Here is a 27,262-nt window from a genome sequence, read left to right as displayed (position 1 = left end):
CCTGTCTATACAGTCTATTGGCATGACTCATGTGAGTGATGGCCTTGTTGTAAGTGCAGCCAATGCATATCCAGTGTTTTGAGATGTTGTGACATGAGTGGACCAATCGCCCCTATCTAGTGTCTCATCCAACCCTCCTCCCGGAAGCTCCGCAAGTCTCCCGCATATTCATACCTGTTCCGTGATCCCCAAAAATTTGTTTAAATACTCGGAAATCATGGCCACCAGAGTGAATGAGCAAGAGAACAGATCACGAGAGGCACAGTGATGGTCTAAGCATTACGTTTCTTAGGGTAAATGAATAGTGCAGTCCCCCCCTCTCATTGAGTGATCAAGCTGCCAATAGTTGAAGACTATAGAGCTAATAATATGCTAAACAATCTGAATTTGAATTGTGTTAATTTGAATTATTGACAATTGTAATTTAATAAATCGGAATATTTGTATGCTGTTAAAAATTTCTTTGAATTTGAATTTCTTAATTTGAATTTCAATTTCATAACTTAAATATTGAACATATGAAATTTTAGACAACTACATTTTTTAAGGCTGTATTTTCAAACTTCAGATTTTTTGTGTTCTGAATTCATAGACTGCAGATATCCAGTTTGTAAAAATACAGTTTCAAGTGTTCATCAAATTCAATATCTTAAAATTCAAAACCAGAAATTCAGATTGTGAAATTCTGATTCCGCAGAAAGTAGGTCAGGGGTGATCAATAGGGAAGAGTAGATAATGTTAAAAGGTTTAATATTCAAGTTATGAAATTCAAATTTAAATTAAGAAATTAAAGTTTAAAATAAGAAATTCAAATTCAAAACAATTTTTAACGGCATATAAAAATTCAGATTTATTAAAATACAATTATCAATTATTCAAATGAACACAATTCAAATTCAGATTGTTTTGACATATTATTAGCTCCATAGTGATGAGCAAAATATTTGAATGATCTTGTATTTATTTAGTCTTTTTTGCATATAACAGCTGAAAGATCTGTGTTTTTGACAATATTTTAAGTACACTAAAAGCTGGCTGAAATTTTTTAGATAATAATACTTTAAAATAAATATTTTTAACATGAATATTTAATAATAAAACTTCTTGTAACATATGTATTGCAATAAACAGTAGTTTATGGGCCCATTTCCTTTCAGTAAAGAAGTGATGGATTTATAGGTGTGAATTTGAACTTCTTATACATCAAACATGCACTCCAAACGTTTACTTGACTGGGACATGTTGAATTTTTCTTTCATCATTTGCACTTTTTGTTTTCAAATTGCATTGTTTGTCATTTTTCTTAACAATTTTTATATCTGTGTTATTTTATTTTCTGTGGCGTTTCATTCTGCTGTGGCGACCCCTGATAAATAAGCTTAAGTAAAATGAGTGGATGAATTATTTTCTGTATAGCTGCTTCTGGCCATGACATGTTCACATCTAAATGGTTATAAGAGACGTGTTTAAGGTTTTCTATGCAGCATCCTTGATTTATTCTCTTAGGTAAGGCAAGATATTTTCTTCAGGTTCATACTTAGAGGGAGAATGTGCTTTATGCATTATTAAGTATGAAGCATTAGAATCAGTTCTCGATATTGTTCGATCATTAGTGACTGCAAAAATCCAGATTGTAGCATCCCTAATCTGCAGAGGTCCGTATTATTAGCCCCCTTTTTCAAACCACTGTTGTCCAATGACTTGTCTAATTAACCTAACTTGTCTAGTTAAATTAATTAATATAGTTAAGCCTTTAAATGGCACTTTTGCCGGAATACTAATATCTCGGACAGTAACTAAAACATGATGTAAATAATAAAAAGAGTTGGTTCCACTTTATATTAAGTAGCCTTAACTAATATGTTCTAAGTTACCAGTTATAATGTACTTGGTGTGTAAAATATGTTTTTACATTATACTTATGCTTGATTAAATATCTGCATGTAATTTCATCTGTAATTAATTTCAGTAAATATGTTTATAATTACACTGTTGACCATCCCTTACACCTTAACCCACACTTAAACCTAGCCATACCACCTAACCTGCTCCTAAAAGACATGGGGAGAACCTGCGTACTTCACACAGAAATGCCAACTGACCCACCTGGGCTTGAACCAACGACCTTCTTGCTGTGAGGCGATGATGCTACCCATTGCACCACTGTGACACCATAATTAAGTACATTCTGTTTATATTTTGATTTAAGGACATAGGCCACTTAATATAATGTGGGACCAAAAAATAATATAATTGTTCTTAATGACTCACAGAAGTGAGAGAGTGTAAATAAATTATGACAAAAATGTTTTGATCAGTTATTCAGGTTTCAGTTCATTTTATTTAGTTCTACAAAGTTTACCCTAACATTTTAGTCCGCTTGACTGATATAAATTGAGATAGAAAACCTTTCAGAATAATATTCAATGTTTTTACTCTGTGTTTGTGTATGTGTGTGTACAGGGATGTGGTTTACAAGGACACAAAGTTATGTAATGACTTGGGTATGACCTAGTTGTACTCTGTTAAGCTAGTGTACAGAGTCACACCTCGTGCCATATTATAAGTGTTTATTACAGTATAACAAGCCGGTGTGCATGCATCAATACTGTTTTTACTGATAGTCCATTTATACACATTTCATCAATAGAGTAATAAATGACTTTGAATGTGGCAAATGACCAATGCCATTTTTCTGTGGCAGTTCACATCTCTTTTACAAGTGAAAACAGGAGAATTGTGTTTGAACTCAGTTGTGATGGAGTTACAGCAGAGTGTTGACAGACGTCTCTCTGAGATGAAACAGGGCTTTTCATGTGGCCGTTCACAGCAACTGCATCCGCCATCATTATGATCATCTGCCTTCAAGAAACTGAGCGTGTCTGTCTCTGTCAGTCCATGTGCTTGTGTTGCGTCATTCAAACTTTGACTTGAGACGACGGCTTGGTTTAATTGCTTGGAATCTTACCAGTTGCGTAACATCTCGTTTACACAATTATTTCCAGCATTTTTATTAGGCTGTATGGAAAAGAGTTGCGTTTTTTATGTAATTGGTAGTGCATCGTAAGATAGTCATAGTAAAATGTTGTTATAACTCATAATTGGAATAGTACATGAAAAAAAAAAAAAAAATATATATATATATATATATATATATATATATATATATATATATATATATATATATATATAATTATTATTATTATTTTTTTTTTTTACTCTGTCCCTTAATTATTTAAGTGCACACACAGTTAATTTCTATATTTTAGCACTTGAGTGTATATTCGCTATTTGCCTCCTCAGTGGTAAGTCACTTTGGACAAAAACATCTGCTAAACTCATGAATTCATTTTTCTTCAACTTAGTCCCTTTATTCATCAGGGGTCGCCAGCATCTGCTAAAGTGTAAAATGTAAATGAAAGGTTACCTAATATTACCCAAATATGAATAAGCAGCTTGTTGAGGAGAGGCGTGTTATTTTATTTTTCTAATATGTTAAAATGATAATAGAATATCATATAGACTTTATAACTCTCATCAGCATTCATATCTTCAGCAGAGCAAGTGCAAATTCCTCTATCATAAAATAGTAAATGAAACGAGGCATTTACAAGAAACCAACTTCTTATCTTCTAGAGTGAGGTTATTAAAGCACAGAGATGTGACATTATTGAGGGAATTGTGCTGTCGGCTTAGGAGATTTATTAAAAGAACATTATTACACGCGCAAGAATTTTGTTGTTAATTGAGTGTGAGCATCTCATGTGACTTGAAAAGTCATGGTGAATTTGATGTCATTTGACCACCATCCAAATTAATGGTTGAGATACAGCGGCTCTTCATTTCCATTTGTTTCTGTAATATTTAATCTACTTAAGATGAGTAAGCTTTTTATTAACAGTACTGTTTAAATATTAATATTGTTTTTTTTTTTTATTCATGGATTTTCTAAATTACAGTTTTACAAGAAAGATGGAAATTTCAGTCATTAATTAAAAAAAAGTTTTATGATTGAAATGTTCAAATTCTGACTTCTGAGATAGCAGATATGGACTGGTTCAAATTTGGGTTTAAGTGTTTTTTTGTTTTGTTTTGTTTCTTAATGACTGTAACATTATATAATGTAACATATATTATAGAATTAAACATGTTTTTGACAGATAATTTTTTTAAAAAGAATGGAAAAGTAAAAGGAGTGCATGCAAATTTTGTTAATGCAACTTGTGTGGCAATGTAAACTACTTTTCTGTCAAATTTTTAAATCCTAAATAATTATTAACACGGTAAGTGCAAATATGAGGAACATTTGTATTTTATGTATAACAACGAATATACAATTATCAATATTTATTTTACGTATTTTTTTAGTTTTATCATATTTTTGCCTTTTTTAATTTATTTAATGTATTAAAAAGGTAATAAACATGCATGTTTAGTTATTATAAATGAATTGACAAAATGCAGCATTATTATTTTGAATATTATTTTTATCCTTCTTAAATTTCAACTATAGCACTGCTGTCCTGTGAACGTTCCTCCTTACCCCACAGGCTCAATATATGCTTTTATATGTACCTAAATAAACCCTCTCTAATCTCCCCCAAAGGCCTGCACTCACATTACATTCGGGCCTGAGCATGCTTACGTTATCGATGATGCACTGTTCAATAAGTGCTTCGTTCAGAACACTGGACATTTCTTTAGTTACATCATTTTAGTCGTTTGGGATGCAGTGACACAGTCAAATATTTCACCAGATCAGCCACTTTTGACGGTCATAAACAATCATAAAGTCCTCGTGCTGCAGGAATTAGGAGGTTTGCTAAAGGTGCAGCTGTCATGCAGTAAGGGGTTTGTGTTTAATAAACTACAACAGTTTGCGTTCATTGAACAGTAAGAATGATTAATTAATCCATATAAAACAGTCCCGTAAAAGTCACACCTCGTCTCGTCTTCAGTTTCGGGCTTAGGCGCACTTTGCACTCACACTACAAGTGTACCGCGCCAAAGCCCAAGTGAACCGCGCTCTGGCAAACCTCTTCCAACCGGGCCAGGGCCGGCCAAGTGAACCGTACCTGAGCCCAATTCAGAGCACTCCTATTGCTTCGGATAGCATACTGGGAGTACGCCCTTAAGTGAACTATCCTCCTAAAGGTCTGAAATATGACAATGAGAATCTGTAAAGAAAAAAATAAACTTCATTATTTTGGCCCACGTTTGAGTGAGAGAACTGAAAAATTAATGTATGAGCTCTCACAATGCTTTTTTCTCTCCACCACAGTCACATTTCCCTGGACTCTTTCCCTCGTCTGGATCCTCCTCCACCCACTGGCAAGAAGCGTCTTCCACGTGCCCTGAAGACCACCCAGGACATGATGATCTCCTCTGACCCTGTCGTGGCCTCCCCAGAATCCTCCTTCGTCTCCTCGCCTGACAAAACCTCCAAAGAGAAAGCCGAGTTCCAGCCTGAAGAGTCCAACATCGAGAAACCTCCAGAAGCAGACGTCGACAGCCAGATGGAGAAGAAGCCCAGCGTAGAACTGAATAGCAAGCCCACATCTGCGGTGATGGATGAGAGAAATTCAGAGGATGTGGATCAGTCGCAGATGCTTCTCTCAGTTCCAGATCTCATTCACAAAGACAATCTGGACCCAAAGAAACTGGCCAATTCAGAAACCAGAATGGCTTCCACTCCGTGTCCAGGGAAAGGCGGCTGCCGGATCAGCGTCACTGAAGGGGAATTAATGGAGAATGGCACTGTGGATTATCGAACCCTCAACCTGGACAACGAAGAACCACATCCTGACCTGCTGTCCTTTGAATAAGGTTTTCCAGGAATCCCACCATTTAAACTGCTTTCATTTTAGCATTTCAGATTTTGCCTTTATAGCAAAGTACCGCTGATTGTACTTAGTCATTTCATAGATATAATTATTCAAATGATAAAAATCACTATTGTTTTTTAATCATAGTAACATAATATCTTTCAAAAGATTGTATTTTAAAGGATTTGTGGACCTGTACTCTAAAAAACACAAGTTAACAGAAACCAAAGTCAATACACTGCAAGATGGTTTTAGCTTAGTATTTGTTGACTTTTTTTCCAGTAGAATTTTCCAGATTAATTTTTTTGAGATGCAACACTGCATACGCTCTTATGACTTGTTCTCATGATTTGTTTAATAGTAATGCTGTAATAAGAGATTATTAATGTTACAAAAGATTTCTCTCATATAAAGGCTCGTATACACCGGGATGCTTTTCATTTGCGTTTATCGTCAGCGGTTTTTAAGACGTTTTTCCGGATTCAAACCCAAGTGATTTTCACTAGTGTCGAGCAGAAGAGTATGCAAAATCCCTCCTTGACGTTAGACGGCGCTACACAACAGCTCCACACTCATATCGCCTCTGGGCATCCTCTTCAATGTGCGCTCACATTGACAGTTTTGCACTTGAGCGCCTCAAAGTGCTGTTTACTGTAACTTCAGCAGCTCCGTGCCCGTGAACAAAAGTCCCAACCTGATAGGTGGAGAAAGTTTTAACGTGTCAAAACAAAAAAAAACTAGCATGAGGCGTTTTTTTTTTTTTTTTAAATGACGCCTTTACCTCTGCCATTTTGCGCATAAGTGTGCATGATCACATTGACGCCCTTTATTTAGTCACTAGGCGTTAAACGTCGACGAAAAACGTGAGCAAAAATGTCTCTGTGTGCACGGGCCTTAACTATTGATTGTTTTTGACTTTACTAGTCATCAAATAACCCAGAAACAATCACTGTTTTCACAAAAAGTGTAAGTCTTTTAAGCCTTGACAATAGTAAACCATTTTTACTGAGCACTAAATCACCCTGATTAGCATGATTTCTGAAGAATCTTCTTATTTAAGATTGAAATATTCTTGTTGTAAGGTTTTAAATAATGTTTTTGATTATTCTTGATATCAAAAAGTAAATATTTCACAATAAGACATTTGATCAAATAATGGCTTCTTAAATTTTTAAAACTCCAAACCTTTTTTTTTAACAAGTCCTAATTATGCAGTGTTGCGCATTTTGTATATAAAAAGTATGAACATTTATCTTATTTGAAATATCTGTTTTGGTATTTTGCTGGAAAATTAGACAAGAAAACCTAAAGGCATAGTTCACCTAAAAAATGCTGTTAATTTACTTAGTGTCAGATCATCCAAGATCTTGGTGACTTTTTTCTTAATAGAACATTCATAGAACAGATTTTGTGATCCTTGGTAATTCATAAAATACAATTGCCATTCATTCATTTTTCTTCGGCTTTGTCACTTATTCATCAGCAGCGGATGCCATTCCAACCACAACCCAGTATTGGGAAACACCCATACACTCGCATTCACACATGTGCTCATTTACTAAGGCTAATTTAGTTAATCAAATTCACCTATAGTACATGTCTTTGGACTGTGGGGGAAGCCGAAGCACCCGGAGGAAACCCATGCCAATTCGGGGAGAACATGCAAACTTACACAATTGCCACATTAAAAGTAAAAAAACATAATTAGGCAAAAGAAAATGAATGTGGCTCAGGATGCTACATTGCAATCTTCTGAAGCAAAACTTGCCTAGTGCCAGTAGCCATTGACTAAAAATATTCTTTAATATTCCTCAAAAAAGAATTTAATTGTCGGCACTGATGACTATCTGGGTGGTGCACCAACATTTGACGGCATTCCACTTCAAGCATATAGAGTTTGATCTCTTCTCTTCTCTTTTGAGGTCTATTAGAAAGGGCTCATCCCTATGCCATAATATCTTCAAAGAGTTTACCTCTAGGGTGAAAGCATTGAGTAGTTAGTACATAGAGATGAGCCCTTACAAATGGAACACAGTGTGTGACTTACCTGCACAAAAGATCCTAGTAGGCTCAGAAGGCTGTTATCATCCAGCCACATGGTTAATGAGCTATACTAATAGAGAAGACTCCAGATCCAGATGTGTTTTTACATTAATGTGACGGTTGGGTTTAGGGTTGGGGTAGACGTTAATAAAGTACAATTAATGGGAAATTTAAGAAATAATATAAACAATTCTCGTTAACTTCCGGCCGCACCCGTATGTGATCTATAGCTGATTAACCATGTGGATGGATGATAACAGCCTTCTAAGCTTACTATTAGGTGCAGAAGGCCTCTACTGGCCAATATCTTTCAGCTGATAACTACTGACAGCGCCCGTTGAATCAAGTGATAACATTCGAATCGGCTGTTTGAAAACCTTTATTACAAAAACCCTTCAAAGTGGTCAGTTTTGAGTACCTCAATTTGGAACAACACTTCAGTATGCAGCCATGATTGTTTTCATTTCAAAAAGGCAAAAAAGGCCATGTCATCTTTGATCTGAAAAATAGAGAAATAAACAAGTCATCAAGTAAATAAATCAACAGCAAATTTCCATTTTTGGGTGAACTTTCCCTTTGATGGTAGACTCTCTATAAGCTTGCAGTGTTACTACAATACCTCCAAAGCTGTCTTAGCAGTGTCATAAGTGGGCAGCATTTCATGTCTTACACTTGTCTTTTCTTTGATACATATCAATTTTAACATCAGGACTTTTATATTTCACTACATGTGTTGTTTTATGAGCTTGTGCTAAATGGAATAATCAGTATGAGCAAGTCCACTAGTATATACTGCTTCCATTTTTGTTTTTACCCTAAGTGATCTCTACATTAATTTTCACCAAAAAACAAACAAACAAAAAAAAACTTTTTGAATCTTTTGTAAGTGCTAACGGTCAAGGTGATGATGGTTAGAGGAATGTCTGTAATGAGGCTCAGTCAACATGAAAGTATGCAGAAGACTCCAGGAATGCTATAACTCAACACTAATCTCCATCCTTGTCCTCTTGTTTGTGTAGACAGTCCGACTCCCATGACACTCTCTCAGACCTGCTCTTTATCCCACACAATGGCTCCTCTGGAAAGATTTTGGGATGTTCGGTTGCATTCAATGGTGCTACTTACGCTCCCATTATTTATATATTTCCATGCTGCATTTGATGTACTGAGATGTCATTTGGAACCTATACAGCCCCTCATATTAAGACTTGTATAGCTCAATATGATGTAAATAATGTCTTAAATGTGTATTAGAATACCTTTGATTTACATTTACTTTAAAACTTCACATTCATTCTGGATTATGGGAGCTGCCGTTACAATGTGCAGTGCTTGATGGTAAACAGTTGCATCTGTATAATGCTGCATCGAGTGGCTTTTGGCTGTAAGTTTCACTCAAAGGGCAACAAGAGCTGAAAATGTAAGTCTTAAATACCATTGATTTTTTTCCCCACATGGAGTCTAAACACCCCTAGATATTGAGTGAAATCTGCACTGTGAAACTGCAGAGATAACAAATGCTAACCGCTAAACAACTTGTCAACATCTGTGTGTTGCTGCATCAGCCATAACTGGAGAAAACTGTACACTAAAAAGGGCTGTATGTGAGTTTTTCAATCTTCTAAATCATAGAAATACCATAATATGTTTGCAGATACTTAAGAAACATGCTATGCTAACATGCTTGTTTACCTGGTAAACAGTGCTAAAGTCAGTTATTCTCCTTTGTAAGTGTCAGAACGTCTGTCTTTGTTTTGGTCTGTGTACTGTATCTTCGCCCACTACCACTTTACCCAGTTATATTTCAGCAACTTCATTTCATTCATGAAGGTTTTCTCAATATACTGTACAGCTGAAAACGGAGGACAGCAGCCTCCAAAATGAAATGCAGATTCATAGTTGTAAAAATCCACATGAGGTGTTTTTTACTTTATTGCATTGTTGCAAATGTAAACATTAGCTGATTATCTTAAAGCAGGGGTGTCCAAACTCAGTCCTGGAGGGCCGGTGTCCTGGAGAGTCTATCTCCAACTTGCTTCAACACACCTGCCAGGAAGCTTCTAGTATGTCTAATAAGAGCTTGATCATCTGCTTTAGGTGTGTTTGATTAGGGTTGGAGCTAAACTCTCCAGGACATTGGAAAATTATCAAAACATTTTTTTAGCAAGATGCTAATGGTCTAATCCAATTCAATGGCTTATGCTAGCCTAAGCTTAAACCTGGAGATCGGCTGAATGGAGTAAAAAATGTACAACTCAACTGTTTAAATTTAGAAGTGTTGTGAGATGAGTCAAATTGATGAGTCAAAATAATACATATTGGAGTGTTTCTTTGAGCCATACAAGTCTTAATAGCTTGAGTTCCTTTTAAAGGTGGAGTATGTAGATTCTGCACTAATAGTGGCAAAAATAAAGCCTATTTTCATCATTTCCAAACACCTATTACACTCACCTTTTGCAAAAGATATACATTTGTAAGATTAATCTTGTGTGTTCAATATTTTGAAGTTTTGTTTTAGGCTAATGTTGCAAAAGTCTCGGTTAAAGTCCCCAAGAAATCAAAACTAACCATATTGATTTTGTTAGCTCATATTGTCAGTCTTGTGGTGAACAGATTATCTGTGCATGTCTTTAAAAAAAAGGTTTGCCCATCTAATCTTTCATTGATTGATTTTTTTTTTTTCAGTTAAATTGTCAGATTACGTATATCTTAGGAAATGAACGTGGCTAACATGTTTAACAGACAACAGAAATGGTGAGCAGGAGGTGTCTGTTAGGTTTAATAACTCTCCTCAAACCCTTTTCTCTATCTTTCTGAATGAAATGCCTACTTTACATCATCCAATCAGCTCGCAATAGAAAAAAACAAGCCACACCCACTGTTTTCTCATTTAATATTTTGTTTCTCTAGGAACTGCGTCACAATATGAAAAAAAATTATAGACGCTGCTTCCAGTTCATGGGGACTAGCGGCCCATTCACACAGAGCGTCAGCGTCAACGTTTTTCATTGACTTTGAGTGGGTGACGTCAAGCGTTGCTGAACTGAATTGTGGGATCCGTCAGCGCCGCTCACTGCAGAAGTTGGGGACTTTTTTTTTTACTTTTCAAGCGCCAATGGAAGCATCAGCCAATCAGATGGCTCTATGCAAATACCCCAACTCAGGCCATAGCCGATTGCAGACTTATTTCATTGGCTGCTTTGACGATTGCATCCGACCCAATTTTAGACACACTCTCCATCAAGCGTTGACGCTGAAGCCTAGTGTGAATTTGGCGAAAAAACAAAAAATTCACAGATTGTCTTAATCCTTGTTTTACTGTGATGGCTCTTCATACTTAAGGTAGACTTTTACATTTTTCAACTTCTGTTAGAAAATCTTTTTATTTTGACTCAACCCACCTGCTGCTGGAGCCACACCCCAAACTTTTGCTATTGGTTGAGCAAGTGATTGACAGATTTTACATACTTCACCTTTAAAGCTCCAGGTCTTGGGATGCAATAGTCAACATGCATTATTAAAGATGGCCGAATGAAAGTTTGAGTTTGTCTTGTGTGTATTACCATTGAAACACTATTACTATTTATGCGATTTAAGAATGTCTTTTTGTACCATATTTTAGTTACACTACTACTGTAATGTCACGTGTGCAATGATACGTAACTCATAATAGTGTCAACACTAAAATGAGAGTACAAAGTGGAGCAAGTGCTGAATTATTATGGACCACTGATACTATATTACTGCATGTGAGTCTGATATGAAGTATTTCACGCCATTCTGTGTGAATCAGTGGAAGAAACTGATATTTATCTTTAGCTTTTTAATTGAGATGATTTGTGATGGAGAACTTGACGGGAATGTTGTTGGTAATGTTTCTTTGTGATGCTTTATGTGTTTCATTTCAGTCAAAGTGGTCTTATTGTCACATTTGTTTGGATGAAGAAAATCAATTGAAGGAAAAAAGCATGTTATATGAAGGTTTTATGAGTGCACTGAAATGTATTTGGAGAAGTTGGCTATATTAAAGTGATTTCACATTGAACTTACAGTGTCTGTGTCATTGAAATTAACTATCAAATCATTCGCCCAAATATAAAAATGGGCTGTACATCATTTTGGTGTCAGACCATTTGAGACAATTTTTTGTTGTTCAGCATATTATTTTAGCTGAAACAGTGATTCATAAAATGCAGTAGAAATTAGTAACTGACCACACAGCCAACTATGTCAAAGTAAAGAAAGAAATATATAAATACACATATACGTACACTGTTAACAGTTTCCTGTAGAAACTACAATAACTTACTGTAAATCAATTACAGCAAAATAATGTATTTACTTTCACAGCACTATTTATCATTTATCTTGCTTTATGTGTATTTTCAGTATTGTACATATTTGTAAAATATACAGTAATTTTCACAATGCAGCTTTAAATACACTAACATACTGCATAACTGTCTTACAGTAAAATACAGTTCAATACTGTCATTCACAAAAATTGTTGACAACGTAAGTCATGTACATGCACTCTGTATTCCAAATTAAAATATCATGTAAACTTAAGAGCTGCTTTATTCACTTACCTCAGTTTTACCTTCAAACTAGTATTATCCTCTTTTTTAATTGAAGAAGCAGAAGCGTAGACTACAGGTCAGCCCATTTACTGTAAATTTTGTCCACTTACCACAACTTTTAAGAAAGATTTAGTAAACTACATCTTAAAAAAAAAAAAAAAAAAGTCAGGCTTTATACAATTCAAGCTATTAACAACCAATTAAGATTTTAGGTAATGGATAGGATTAAGGATGTGGAGGAAGATCATACTGTATAAGTGCTAATAAAGAATAAATATCTTAGTAATAGGCAGGTTTTAATCCAGTATAAATGGTGTGAATTGTTGCTTAACCTAAAGAGTTTACTGTTAAACTATCAAGTAAGAATTCAAAACGTTTTTATAGGTTTTTTAAAGGGTTCTCTTCAATTGACCTCAAAATAGACTGAGTTATTGTGCTATATAGCATTTTATCTTCCCTTTCCACCTTTGTAAAAAATGCAGGTGTAAAAAAAACTAAGCCATATTAAAAAAAATGCTGGTTCCACACAATTGATTTGTGTTGGGACAACATGAAGGAATTAAGCGCATCTATTATTTTTTTACAAAATTAAGTGGATTGAACATGAAACAATAAAATTGTCCCCATTAAAAAACTCAAGAATTGTGTTGTTTCAGCTTATTTTAAATAAGAAGTTTGAACAAACAGCAAATGTTTCGAGTGCAATAGGAATACAGTTTATACTGAGTTTGGGGTACTGGGTGGGGTCTTCATCCCGTCCACTGTCTGTTGTGGTCATATCCTGTGTTTTACAGTTTCTTTTCCTAAAACATGACCTTGTGTCCTATTGATCACTGCCTGACAGACATCCTGTTTAGACTGGCTCCTGGAAGCATGAAAGAGGTTGTAGTAAGGGGAGAATAATGGTTGATAATGAAGTCAGGTTTGGAAGTATATTGTCATTCTTTCGCTTCAAACACCTCTCACTTTTTGATTTTGCAATTTTTTTCTAGTGTTTTACACCAAGTTGTACTTGTGAATCAGTATATTATTAAATAAATGTGATTCAGGCTAAGGGAAAACTATTGCTTTTGACTCATTTGATTGTATGTTGTGTATTTGTACAGTGCATTTTATTCCTTAAACGTTTGCCGACTCCCCGCACTCCCCGTATGGAATTGTAGGACTCTCAGACCTGATCTGAAAATCTGGACTCTCAGATCTGAAAATGGCTGTACACCATCGCTTCCCATCCAACCTGATAGAGCTTAAGAGGTACTGCAAAGAGGAACAGGCAAAAATTCCCAAAGACAGGTGCCCTAAGCATGTGGCATCATATTCAAAAAGACTTGAGGCTGTACTGTAGTTGCTGCCAACGGTGCATCAACAGAATATTGAGCAAAGGCTGTGAATACTCATGTACATGTGATTTGTCAGGTTTACAGTGACATAAAGACGTGGAAAAAGTGAAGCGCTATGAATACTTTCCGGATGCACTCTACACTGTTTGTGAAAGGTCAAATAAAATGAGGAATTAAAACGCTTACATGGTCTCACAAGAAGGGGGACAGAGATCAAAACTGAGAGTATGAATAACAGTTCAATGTAAACAGGTTGAATGGATGCAAAGGAGATAGACACAACTAGGAAGGAAACCACACTAGGAAGAAGGACGCAGACACTGTAGATAAACTGGACCAGACAAGGTAAGTATAACAGATAGTTAATAGAGTCACTGACTGTATGAGTTTGTCCATCTCGAGTGCAACATGGCCAGAGACTGAGTGAGGTTGAGTGCAAGGATTTATGGGGCTGGAGTGATGACAGAAGATGGCGTGTGGGAGTGATTAAAACTCAGATCATGGAGATTGGGCTGATTGGGTGGCTGTGCACGGGGTGAATCATGTGACTGGGAGTAGGGAGAACCTGGCCTGGCTGTGACACGGAGGTCAGATCGTAAGATTCATTTACTTCACCATAATTAATTTATTCATTTCCCCTTATTCATCAGGGGTTGCCAAAACGGAATGAATCGCCAACTTATCCAGCATATGTTTTACACAGCGAATGCCCTTCCAGCTGCAACCCCAACACTGGGAAACACCCATACACTCTTGCATTTACAATCATACTCTACGGCCAATTTAGCTTATTCAATTCACCTGTACCGCATGTCTTTTTTTTACTGTGGTAAACTAGACCACCTGGAGGAAACCCACGCCAAAACAAGGAGACCATGCAAACTCCACACAGAAATGCCAACTGACCCATAATAATAGCACAAAGGCTAGAAACTTTAAACACAGTTTATAGGATGAACATCTGTATAAATAATTATCCTGTAACAAAGTTTACAACATGTACAGCACTTGTGCTAAGTATTTAGTTTATTTTGTTTTTGCTTTATTTTAATACAATTTCAGCACAGCCTTGATATAAAAGATGCCTTTCACAAACTAAAAAGAGAAAAAAATTGTACTGACACCAAACCATTAGTTATTTTGGACAATGTAACTACAGAGAATTGCTGACATTGAGAGTTTGGATGAAATGAGACATATTTCAGATTGGACGGATCTGCTGTTATCAGGCTTCTCGGGGAAGCGGGGATACTTTAATTTAGTGGAGGATTTCTTTCAGGATGTGAAGAATGTATTGTCAGAATTCATTTGCTGTCCTTGTACATCTCGCTGGGATCTGAAGCTTCTGTGATCTGTGTTCACCCTTGAATATTTAACTTGCTGTATCCCAAATTATTCTGCTCTGAAGAAGACTAAAAGTGTCCCTTATACAATGTTTACTATTGTTCCAGTATAACTTTGAAAGTATGTTTTTAACACATTAGTTACTATTTAAACTACAATCAACAGAAGTAAACTGCTTGGTTTCACTTTCACTATTACAGTTTACAAAAATAAAAATGTGTTAATTTCTTGATCAAAATGAACATTTAATTCATAAGATCATCAGGAGCAATGGATATTCATTTTGTTTTGCATGTTACTGTTTTTTGGATTTCTTTTTTTTTTTATTAGTTTTTACTTGTATTTATTGATTAAAATGGACCACATTATTAGCTAAAAATGTCTCTAGTGTCCTACTTAATAAAATCCTGCATGGTCTGAGAGTGAGGAAAATATAATTAAATATCATTTCAAGAGTTCACACTTGCGTCACAGTGGCACAGTGGGTAGCACAATCGCCTCACAGCAGGAAGGCCACTGGTTTAAGCCCCAGCTGGGTTTGTTGGCATTTCTGTGTGGAGTTTGCATGATCTCCCTGTGTTCGTGTGGATTTCCTCCGGGTGCTCCGGTTTCCCCCACAGTCCAAAGACATGTGCTATAGGTGAGTTGAATAAGCTAAATTGTCCATAATGTATGTGTGTAAAAGAGTGTATATGGGTGTTTCCCAGTGATGGGTTGCAGCTAAAAGGGCATCCACTGCGTAAAACATATGCTGGATAAGTTGGTGGTTTATTCTTCTATGACGCCCCTAATTAAAAAAGGGTCTAATCCGAAAAGAAAATGAATGAGTGTATTCAAACTTAGCTGATGATTGCTCATGAAGCATGTTTGGCATGCTGTTCCAGGAGAGAGCTCATAAGATCCTCGAGCCCGGGGCTCCCTCCCGTTTGCGGGGCGAGAAAGGAGCTTGAGCACAGGTAGGTCTCGAAAACTCCCCTGCTTGTTTAAGGCTAATGGAAATTAGGGATTGTTGATTAAGAGTTCATCGATTGTGCAAGTTTGGTCAATTCACCTACAACGCATGTCCTTGGACTGTGGGGGAAACGGGACAAGCCAGGGTAACTTATGCTAACACGGAGAGAACATGTAAACTCCGCATAGAAACATCTACTGGCCAAGAAAAGACTTGGACTAGTGACATTCTTGCTGTGAGGCAGCCGTGCTAACAACGGGGCCGCCGTGTTGCCCTGTCAAGAAAAATGAAGGAGGAATAAGGGTGGAAAAGGGAATTTTTCAAGACAAAGATGACTGAGGTAAGAACCTCTGGTTATTTATAGTAAGTTAGGAATCATCAGATTATATTGACCTATTGTCTTTTTCTGCAAATAAATTATCTAAATTATTTGATAACCTTTTTATCAGTAGTTTATACACTGTAAAATGTGGTTTGTTACTTTACTTTTTAATTTTTTTTCTTAAAACTGCAGTTGCCTTAAAAGCACCAATTTGATTTTACTTTGAAAATGTCAGTAAATCTGTTTACTTAATGATTATAAGGCGACAAGTTTAGTTTTTAACTCTTTACAGTGTAAATCACTTTTACAGTGTAAATAAAGCATAAATTTGACAATTTATTTAAAAAATTGTACATTTTACTTAAAACACATAACGGCAAATCCAATAAAAAGCAGTTTCTTAATTTTGAGCTCCAGATCTGTATATCATCTTATCAGAACTCTAATAAACATTTCGATAAACGATCACTATTTTAATCCCAGAGTAAAAGTTTTATATTTCCTGTTGTTATTGTAAGAGGGATGAATCACACAAATAAAGAGATGCAGTTTAGCCACTTAGCAGGGTTCCGGAACAGAAGAGGAAATACGACAGCTGCCATATTGGCTAAAAAAGAACTGATTATTTACAGAAAAAGATTTTCAAAAGCCAGTCTCTTTATGGAGCAGGAAATGCTGCATCACACACACAGAGCCTTTGGCAGTTCTGCAGGCATTGTTCAAAATGTTCATGCTTACCTCTGAATCAAGTGCTTCCTGTTGCACATTTTTACCACACTCACTTTTGGCAATGCAGAGAACTGAAATGTCATCTAATAAAGATGTCACATTCATGAACATCTTTCATCTCGATGAAGTTTCTATGAACACAAATCATATGCAGTTCGCTCCGAAGAAAATATGTTGGTCTGAAGAGAAAGAGAGAGCTGATAAAGAAAATCTCCTAAAACAATGGTCTCTATGCTAATATGAGGGTTCTGAATTTACATGACAATTAACATCTTAATGAAGTGGCCTAACACCCTCATGTAGACCTACTTTGACAAGCATAACTGCCTAATTGCCTAAGTGTATAATTTGTTCCTAATAGTGCTGAATATTAATTCAAAGGGAAACAGATGACCTGCTATAATTTATACAGATGAATGCATGGATGAAGAAATGATTATCGTTAACACCATATTTCAGTTGCAGGAGTTTAACCTTTCTGACTCTTCGTCTGTTATGTCTTGTTTAAAAATGTACATTTATTTCAACCAACATCTTTTTTCCCCAAGTAGGTTTTGTGGACTGTCATAAACCTGGAACTCATTCATCAAATATGGATATGCACAGATCTGATCTTGTGCTATAATCCACGCCAATGTTCAGATTTATTAACTTTTTTAAAGAGCCTCTTTTACAGGTTTTTGCAATTGACCTTCTATGCAGTGGGTAACACAGCTCTAAGTGAAGTGAGATATCCAGCTTATCCAGGCTTAAATCTGAAAGTGCACCTTGTGTAAAACTATTGATTTATCTAAAAGAGTCAACTCAGAGTGGTTCAAATGAATTATCTTTGTAACGAGTCTTTAGCTGTGTCGGCGTGACATCGATATAGAACTCAAGCACCGCCCATATGTTGCACGCGCAGACCCCCATCCTCGCCCACAAACAAAAAAATAAAATTAAAAACACTGTAGCAGATCCTGGTTGAATCATGTCACACAGACGCTGTGCTCTGAAGAGTGAGGGTAAGCTATAGTGTTATTTTCTCTACTCAACATTGAGGCTGTGAAGAGTCAGTTGTTTATTTTTACAAAAATACTTCAGCATTATAGCCCCGGCCTTGTGCTGTGTTCCCTTTATTTTTCTGACAAGTGCTTCGGCAATCTACACGGGGATTTGTAGGCCATTTGTTAAAGAAAGGATCAGAAAAGACTATTGATGGGACTTTGTCAGAGCTTGACAGGAACTTTACAGAACACAGTTCATGGATCAGTTTCCTCCTTCAGTTCTCAAGTGTAAGTAAGTGTGATTAAAATAGTTTCCTTCTTGTTTTCTCTAGCTTGCAAATGCGGGTTGCTATGTTTACAGATATAAATTTGCTTGTGAGCTCTTAATCCACTGCTGTTTGTCGTTGCTATGGCCACCATCAGCTTTTCCTACACACGTGCGGTGTTCAGGTTTCAAAATAGTTCAGCTTTTGCCACTGTGTAGATTAATACTGAATGTGTGTCGTGGTTAGGAATATTGCATCATGTTGGTGTTTAACTGCACTGCTTTAATGCACTCCTGCATTGGGTTCACACATACACTCTGCACTCTGACTACTTCAAAATTGTTGATAAGCCGTGGTAGGCATATCTCTCTGTCTCACGCTGAATGAAGTCGACCAATCGCAATAGACTGGGTCATCGGACCAGTCAGAGTTTTGGGAACAAATGAATCGCTGAACGAATCATATGGTAGTCGTTGGGATAATTATGTAAAAAATAAATGCATATTATAAGACAATGAACGTGTTTTTTGACCTTGCGTGCATGTCAGCCTGTTGTTGAAGACCCCAAAACTAAATTATGATCTCTTATATTGCATAATAGGGGCTCTTTACAGTATTAGATACTCAATATCATTTGTGATTCATTGGTTTTACCTCTGGAACAGGATCATATTTTTATTGTGTATTTCACTCCCATCAGGAAGATACTATCTTGTTTGTAAAATATAAAAAAACATAACAAACAAATGTTAAAGGTGCCATACAATGCAAATCTGAATATACTACAGCTGAATAATAAGAGTTCAATTAAATATATTGAATCAGGCACATTAGTTAATAAGTGTGAAACAGATGTTGTTCTTACACATTCTCTTTAGATGAAATTATTAGCAAGCATGGTATTAGCATTTGAAGGCCATTTTTTATCAAGTTTCACATTCATAACTGTATTTTCCACCTCATAAATACATAACACCAAATATCTTTCAGTATGAGATGCAGAAAAGTTCAAGACTTGATTATTGTAATGCAGTTCTGGCTGGATGCCCTAGAGTCTCCATAAATAAGCTTGTTTAAAATGCAGCACCAGAGATCAAGCAAATTCAGGAAATATGATAATATCACGCCCAAATCTCACACACTAACTCCGAACAACCTTAATTTAGTCTAGACTGTAGACTCATCTGTTTAGTTTGGAATACACTGTGTCTATATTCAAATTAACTTCAATTGACTATGAGGGTTGGGCAAAAATACATAATGCAAAAAATACCAAATACCTTCATTTTAGGTGTATCAAAATAAACTTCAAAATCTAGCCGTCACAACATGTATCAAAATAAAATACTGTAATTTGTATTTTTAAAACACTACAAAATACTTTTACAAAGAAGCATGACATTTCTTTGCAAATCTTCCATCAATTAGACCTATTTGATCAATGCTTTCCCCATTAAATTGACTTAGTGAAGTAAACAATGTTTGATAGCAAATTGTTGAGAGGTTTTCTGTCCCTAAGCTGCAATCTCAAGGTAGCGCACCAATGACTGTATAAAATAGAGTGTCACACCCATGTTCAGTTCATTGTTCACTTTCATCTCCGCCCACTCATTCTCAGACCAATAAGGATTGCCTCAAAGGCTTTATTAATGGCACCTGTGCCCACAGTTTGCCCTTTCTGACTGCACACTGCTGAGCTGTGCAGAGGGCTGTATCTGGTTCCTTTAGATGTTTCCCTGTGTGGACGTATCTGACCATAAACCACACACATATACATATACACATACACACACCTTTCCTTCTGAGGACAAATTTTTGTTAACTGTTAATTAATACAACTAAATGGAGTGACTTGATTGGGCCTCTGTTTTTACAGACAGCACCACTGGCTTCAGCTAGCAACCTAAACATTGACTCCTACCTAATAAAATTGTCATCATATCTGTACAATGATTATTCAACCTCTTAATATTTTTGAAAAGGTGTTAAATAAAGAGTTATTTAAGTAGTTTTGCTCAGAATTGTTTTTAATTTATTTATTTATTTATTTTTCGTTAACTATACAGTGAACCTACTGATCATATACTGCCATTTAAAACAGCCAATGAAGGATTGTAAGATCACAGTGGGTCTTTTTGTGTGTTGTTCATTTTAGCAAACATTTGGCATCAGCAATCCATTCAAAACTGGTATTTGTGCAGCATACTTTTTCTCCTAAGTTTTTTTTTTTTTCAGTTTGTCTTTAAATTTAAGAGTCAATAACATCCAAAGCACCAATCGAGGCGCATTTATATGATGTCTTGATGTAGATTTCTTACAAAGTATTTTACAGTGTTTTAAAAATACAATACCCTGTTGACTACTATAAGTATGTTGTTTAAGGGTAACCATTGAGTTTACCATTAAAACACTAAAAGAGTCCACTCAAGACAGAATCATTTTTCCAATAGAGACTTTCGAGTGGTTTCTGCAGCTGAAGGGCAGTGTCAGAGGGTGTCAGAAGGGAAAATGGCAGATGTTTACTTTCAGAAATGTAAACTAAAGTATTTAGAGGTCGAACAAAATCAGAGGCCTGCAATGATGTTAAGCATGGTCATGGAAAGCATTCTAAATAAAAAGCTACATTCTTTCATTGTCTTGCACTGAGATAAATTAGTATTTGGTTATTATTATAATGGCTTTACAAAAAACATGCTAGTTCGAACTGGGTTTACTTTGGAACAATTATTAAACATAAAGTCATAATTAGTAATAAACACCAGATAGCAGTTTGAATAGATTAAATGAGCAGACAAACTTTCGAATAGTAGCTAGCTAACAAACAAATTGATGGGGTAGTTCACACATCCTAATAATAAATACTCAAACTTTAAACTAACTTTACTAAAAATTTTAATCTGAATGACATATATTATGTATCAAAAGATCAGTCCCAAGACGTGACTCAGTTTATATTTTTTATTGCTTTGGATGTTGCGTGACAAGTCCACTAGAGGGCGCTGTATACATTTTTTGCAAATACGAATAACCGTAAAAGAAAAGTACACCGCGACCACGTAGTTTTATTTTACTACGTTACTTCTACATCTCTTTTGTGAAATTGTTTCACCAGACTTGAATTTTGGCTCTGCAAAGAACAACACCGTACAGTGAGCTACTAAGCAAACTGACCATGACAGAAAAGATGTCCATGGAGACAGGTGAGGCACACATATTAAATTACAACCCTGATGAAAAATCCAGTTTAAACCAGCCTAGGCTGGTTGGCTGGTTTTAGCTGGTTAAGCAGCCTGGTTTTAGAGGGATTTTGGTCTTTTCCTGGCTGGTTTCCAGCCATTTGCAGCCTGGTCTTAGCTAGCTATAGTCAGGCTTTGAGATGACCAGCTAAAACCTGCTTGACCAGCCTAGGCTGGTTTATTCAGTAGGGAAATTAACGTATACGTTATATATATATATATATATATATATATATATATATATATATATATATATATATATATATATATATATATATATCGTTAGGTTGTTGTGGTATCTAATGTTGTTCGAAGAACTGCATGCAAACTATATAACTATTGTCGACCATATGTCCCTGTAAATATCTTTAGCGTGGACAATAAACAGTTGTCGGCGTCATGCTAACGTTAATTTAAATCGTAAGTTACGTTATCGTTCATTTGAAGAAACTGTTCTGTAGACGTAAGTTAGGTAAGTTTTTGCAGTTTCAATTCTAAAGGCTGAAGCACATATTTCTAATAAACCCGTTTTGGTTGTTTAACAGATCATATTAATTTTTAAACATAGCCAAAAGCACTACCTACTCACAGGGTCCAATTAACGTTATGTGCCAAGCTAGCCCTAAAATACAGTAACATTAGGACTGCACTGCAGTAAGTTATCTTAATAGTCGCTAATTCATAACAGTCAGCCTCTCATAACTAAATCATAAAGTAATAGCAAATAACTTTAATCTCTGTAAGTGAAGCACTACAATAGCATAACTGATGCTTTGTGACTCATTAATGGAATATTTTTCTCAAAAGTTAACCAGGAAACTAATGAACACAGCAACTTGTTTAAAGTCTTTTTCATTTCTCTATGAAAAAAAGTGTGCCCTCAGACATGAGAAATGAATAATGAATTTGTTCATGTAAATGTCTCTCTAGTCTCCTGCTTTCCTCTCCTTGTCCAAACAAACTGCTCCTTTAAAAGCAAACTGTAGAGAATGAACAAGGAAAATTGGAAGAATAATTAAAATAAAGTCTTCTACTGCTAAATTCTGCCATTGTCTGGTACTGAGATGAACATAATCCACATACTCAAAGCATATTGCAACCTTTCATTTAAACCTGAACATACATTACACCATTTTGAGGAATGTAAACAAAAGCAATGGTCCCAACGTATTTCCTTTACTTGTACTTATTTTTAATGTCTATAGCTTCCGAGAATCCCTAAAGAATTACATATTGATAAATAATTTTATGATGGCTGTTTTAACTTGTTACAGTCAGGAAATAGTTTAATAACAAGCAGGAAATATTCATGGGCCAATTACATGACCACATTGAAATTGTCTATACAACATATATATGTCAAAGGTCGACCTCATTTCCAAATAAAACAGCTTTGAAGCATCTGAAAAAAAAAACAATTGCAAATTTGAAACTTTCACTAAATGAGGATAAAAAGTAATAATTAAAAAACAGCAGGCATCTGTTTGAATTTCTGAAGAGGAGCTCAAACAGCACAGTGAGTTACCAAATAATATAACATTTTTAAATATAGCCAAAAGCACTACTCAACAGGGTTTGTATCTTCTCAACGGGCTCCAAACATGCTGGAAAACGCACAAATAGTGAATACAACTGCCAAGTAAATCCTAAAATACAGATGACAGAACAGCAGTCAATTAGACACTGATTTATATCTGTCATATTTGATAACTTCATACCAGATAGAAGCTCTTCATATCAGATAACTTCAAGTAATGTTCAGTTCAAGTCTATTCCAGAATATTTTCAAAAAATGCTTCATGATAAACGTGGAGTGCAGAGAGAGAATTGGGCATGGTGGGTAGAACGGGGGAAAAAAAGGGGGACGAACAACTTAGTTGGCGCACAAAATTAGAGTAAAAGTTATCAGACACAAAACATGAGGAGACACATAATTTTATAGTTATCAGTTAAAATCCAAATAAATAAACAATAAGTAATTTAAGCCTGGCTACATGTGTGTTATTTGCAATTTCTATAACTTGTTATATCATTATAAAGATAATGCCTCAGTCACACTAGAGTTTAAGCTTGTGAAATTTTGTCATACGGATCTGTGAAAAGAGGCGGGATTAAACAAGATTTTTAAAAAAGCGAGCGACTGGGCCATATTTAACATTTCTGTCCAGAGAGTTCATGTTTTGATCCATGATTGGTCTCACTCAAGTGATGTCTTAGTGCTGCCTAAACTAAAGATATATTCTATTCTATTCTATTCTATTATATTATATTATATTATATTATATTATATTAAGGCAATGCGGTGGTGCAGTGGGTAGAACAATTGCCTCACAGCAGGAAGGTCACTGGTTTGAGCCCCGGCTGGGTCAGTTGGCATTTCTGTGTGGAGTTTGCCCCGTGTTCGTGTGGGTTTCCTCCAGGTTGTCTGGTTTCCCCCACAAGTCCAAAGACATATGGTACAGGTGAATTGGGTTTGCTAAAGTTGACCGTAGTGCATGAGTGTGTGTGTGAATGAGTGTGTATGGATGTTTCCCAGTGATAAGTTGCGGCTGGAAGGGCATCCGCTGTATAAAAAAACATATGCTGGATAAGTTGGCGGTTCATTCCACTATAGATGGAATACACAGATATCAACTTAATCTAAAAGAAACAATTAAAATAATTAGTGTCCCTGGCCCACGAGTCACTTTTTGACAATATTTGAACAGAATACAACAATTTGAAATCTGAGTGTTGAGAAAAATTTATATTAATAATTTACTTTGTCCAGTTTAAGTTCTTTAATTTATATTAATAATCTGTAAGTAAGCTTTGATGTATATACAGTAAAACATTTACAAAATATCTTCATGGAAAATGAATATATAAATACATAAAGGGCACAAATACACACACTGATGCAGTTCATAAATCGCTTAGTCAGACAGGCAATGGTCAAACAGGAGCAAATGGATATATGGCGGTAATCCAAAATCACAGTTGGGGTCACAGGTGAAAGGTCAGTGCAGGAGACAAACAGCATAAACAATAACATGGATCAAAACCCACGGAAAAAACAAGGCAAGAAACACATAGAAATCATTCAGGAAACAAGACTCGGCAACGTGTGTGTGTGTTTTAGAGGTGAATTTTACCAGTGGTCCGTTCATCTTACCTCGATTAAAAGATCTAAGATGATTTGGCAGATCCTGGATCTGTTAATCTTGATAAATGATCTCTGGCTAATTTGGTTCTTCAAACAAGTTCATGAATCAGATTAAAATGTCTGGATGAACTGATCTGAGATCACTGTGTGTGTTGTGAAGGACATCTATGGATCCTCGAAATCATGATCAGCAATGCAACGATTGGCTGACAGCGCAGTTTTCAACTTTGTTGTGGGCAATAATTTGTCTCTTTGAACCACCAGGGGCCTCATGTATCAACGCTGCGTACGCACAAAAACTTTGCGTACGCCAGATTTCACGCTCAGAATCGCTCACGTTTGGATTTACTAACAATGAACTGAACGTGGGAATTTGCGCAGGTTCACGGCAGCTTTCTGGCATGCGTACGCACATTTTTTGTGCGTGTCTGTTTTATTTCCATTGGCGACTCCTAGAGGCAGTTGTGTTAAATTCTTCTCTACAAAGTGTCTGATCCTTGCAATGGCGTCTGTATGAGACGGGTTCATATAGTAGGTATGTAAGATTTCCATACCATACAGTTGACCAGCTAAACATTAAAGCACAATTTGCAGCGGTCGCCTGTTTTCCCAATGTAATCTGAGCGTTCTACTGCACGCACATTGCTATAAAGACACTATCTGAAGATGAATTTGCATGCGTGAATCAGAAACATTTCCATTCAATAAATGTGCAAATAAAATATGATGCACAAACTTATTGATGATTCCTACTTGTCTTTCTCGTGATAAATAGTGAGCAAAATCTGATATGTAGCGGGAAAAAAAAGAAGAAAAGATTCATCAGACGCTGGATTCGAACCGAGTTTATGCTCGAACGTGTCAGTTCATGAACACATGCGTCGTATGAACTGCGCCACTGAGACTGCTAAGGGTACTGCAACATTTTATAGATATAAACCACACTATTTCTTTCTTAAATGCACTCAGTGCGATGTTCAGACCCAACTGTGTTAACCGTATCAGCTAAACTCTCCCACTCTATTTTTCTCTTTTGTTGTTAATTCCGGAGAACAAACTTGCAAATAACACCGCTTTTCTCCGGTCTACCTCTGAAAGCACCTCCAATTCACATTCTGTTCAAAGTTTCTCTTTTTGCTTGCTTTTGCCATTGCTTTTTCGTTGGGGTTTGCCATTAGCATAGTCATTAGCATATTCATACGGGGGAGGAGGCAGGGAGGGGTTTTGTGCTCGTGCATGTTGCGCTCAGTTTCACGTTCATTCAGATGTACAAAAGAATATGCGTGAGATTCGGCGTACGCAGTGTTTCATACATCTGAAATTTTTTCTGCGTACGCACATTTACAGCTTTGTGCGTACGCAATGTTTTAGTAAGATTTCCACGCAAGTCTTCGTACATGAGGCCCCAGGTGACTGTCTTTTTACTTTTATTTTGGAGTGCAAATTGCATAAGTTGTATTAATATATATTTTTAAAGATTTTTATGTATATGTATTATAGTATTATATATATATACACACACACACACACACACACACACACATGCACACACTATTTTCCCAAGTGTCAATAACTGCTACTGTAAGAAAAATCCGCAATCGTTACATACTTTCAGTATTACCTTTGCTTGAACTGACCCAATCTAATCCTGTTTATATGAAATGAGCCTGCTCCCAAGCAGGTTTGAGCCATAAAAAAGATTCTCTACCAGAAATGTGGCTATGACAACCACTTATGGATGAGTTATAAAGAATTAAATTATCCTGGATCATGTCAAATCATCAATAACCCAATCCAGCTAACTGAGTAATCCACGTATGAAGAATGGACCCCAGCTGTGTGTGTGTGTGTGTGTGTGTGTGTGTGTGTGTGTGTGTGTGTGTGTGTGTGTGTGTGTAATCAGGGGTGATCCAGAACTGGTGTGTGTGTGAGGTGCATGATAGGAGTTGTAGTTAATATATGGCAGAATTGTAGTCCGGGTGATAATGCATGTATTTCAGCGATCTGCAAAGAGATCTCTGGTGATTGTGACGCATTCTAAAGCACTTACAGCATTTATAATATAAGTAAATATTATTTTTTCTATTTAATATTAAAGGCAGCATTTGATAAAGGTGATTTCATTTCTAGAGTTCAATACAATGAACGCAAGACATTAAAAGCCTAACATTTAGATTTTGGAATTTTACACTTTTTTTTTATAACCTTGAGAAAACCCTATTAGAAACGTATAAATCTTATTGTATTTAAATTGTAAATTGTACTTTTAAATTGTATTTACAGGTAATTAATTGTAATTCATGAGTTAATATCTGAAGTGTTTTCAATAGAGGGAAAAAACATTTCTTTTTTTCAAGTTCCTCCAACTCTATTGTAATGTATTGGCTGTACTCATTTCCCCAGACGTCCTACAGCATCTTCAACCTGCATGAGTCTTTATTCAAAAATAACACTCAGCTAGAAGTCCAGCAAGCATCCAGGAGGGTTTTTACAG

The 27,262-nt window shown here is 36.0% G+C and overlaps 1 protein-coding gene and 1 long non-coding RNA gene across 7 annotated transcripts in view; one reads left to right on the top strand and one right to left on the bottom strand.

The window, feature by feature from the left end:
- nos1apa (nitric oxide synthase 1 (neuronal) adaptor protein a) overlaps window positions 1–11,913 on the top strand; it is a 220,310-nt gene extending 208,397 nt beyond the window's left edge. For 2 of the 6 annotated variants that reach the window (XR_015493885.2, XR_015493886.1), the window contains 2 exons: window positions 5,282–7,747; window positions 7,841–11,913. Coding sequence is in view for 4 of the 6 variants with exons in the window: in XM_087257591.2 (XP_087113717.1) it covers window positions 5,282–5,825 (544 nt within the window). In the remaining 2 variants the exon portion in view is untranslated. Of the gene's footprint in view, window positions 1–5,281 lie in introns of all 6 variants that reach the window. The other 4 variants (XM_087257591.2, XM_087257592.1, XM_087257590.1 and 1 more) reach the window with 2 other exon arrangements.
- Window positions 4,100–6,358, bottom strand: LOC147843591 (uncharacterized). The gene is made up of 2 exons (XR_015493917.1): window positions 5,258–6,358; window positions 4,100–5,177 (listed from the first exon to the last, which is right to left on the bottom strand). It is a non-coding gene; the product is annotated as an uncharacterized LOC147843591 (long non-coding RNA).
- Window positions 11,914–27,262: the final 15,349 nt, after the last annotated feature.

The sequence above is a fragment of the Danio rerio genome, chromosome 6 (genome assembly GCF_052040795.2).
Source record: "Danio rerio strain M-AB ecotype USA chromosome 6, GRCz13ab, whole genome shotgun sequence".
Classification (NCBI taxonomy): Eukaryota; Metazoa; Chordata; class Actinopteri; order Cypriniformes; family Danionidae; genus Danio; species Danio rerio.
The sequence above is the reverse complement of the archived record's forward strand: the minus strand, read 5'-3'. Positions and strand labels throughout refer to the sequence as shown.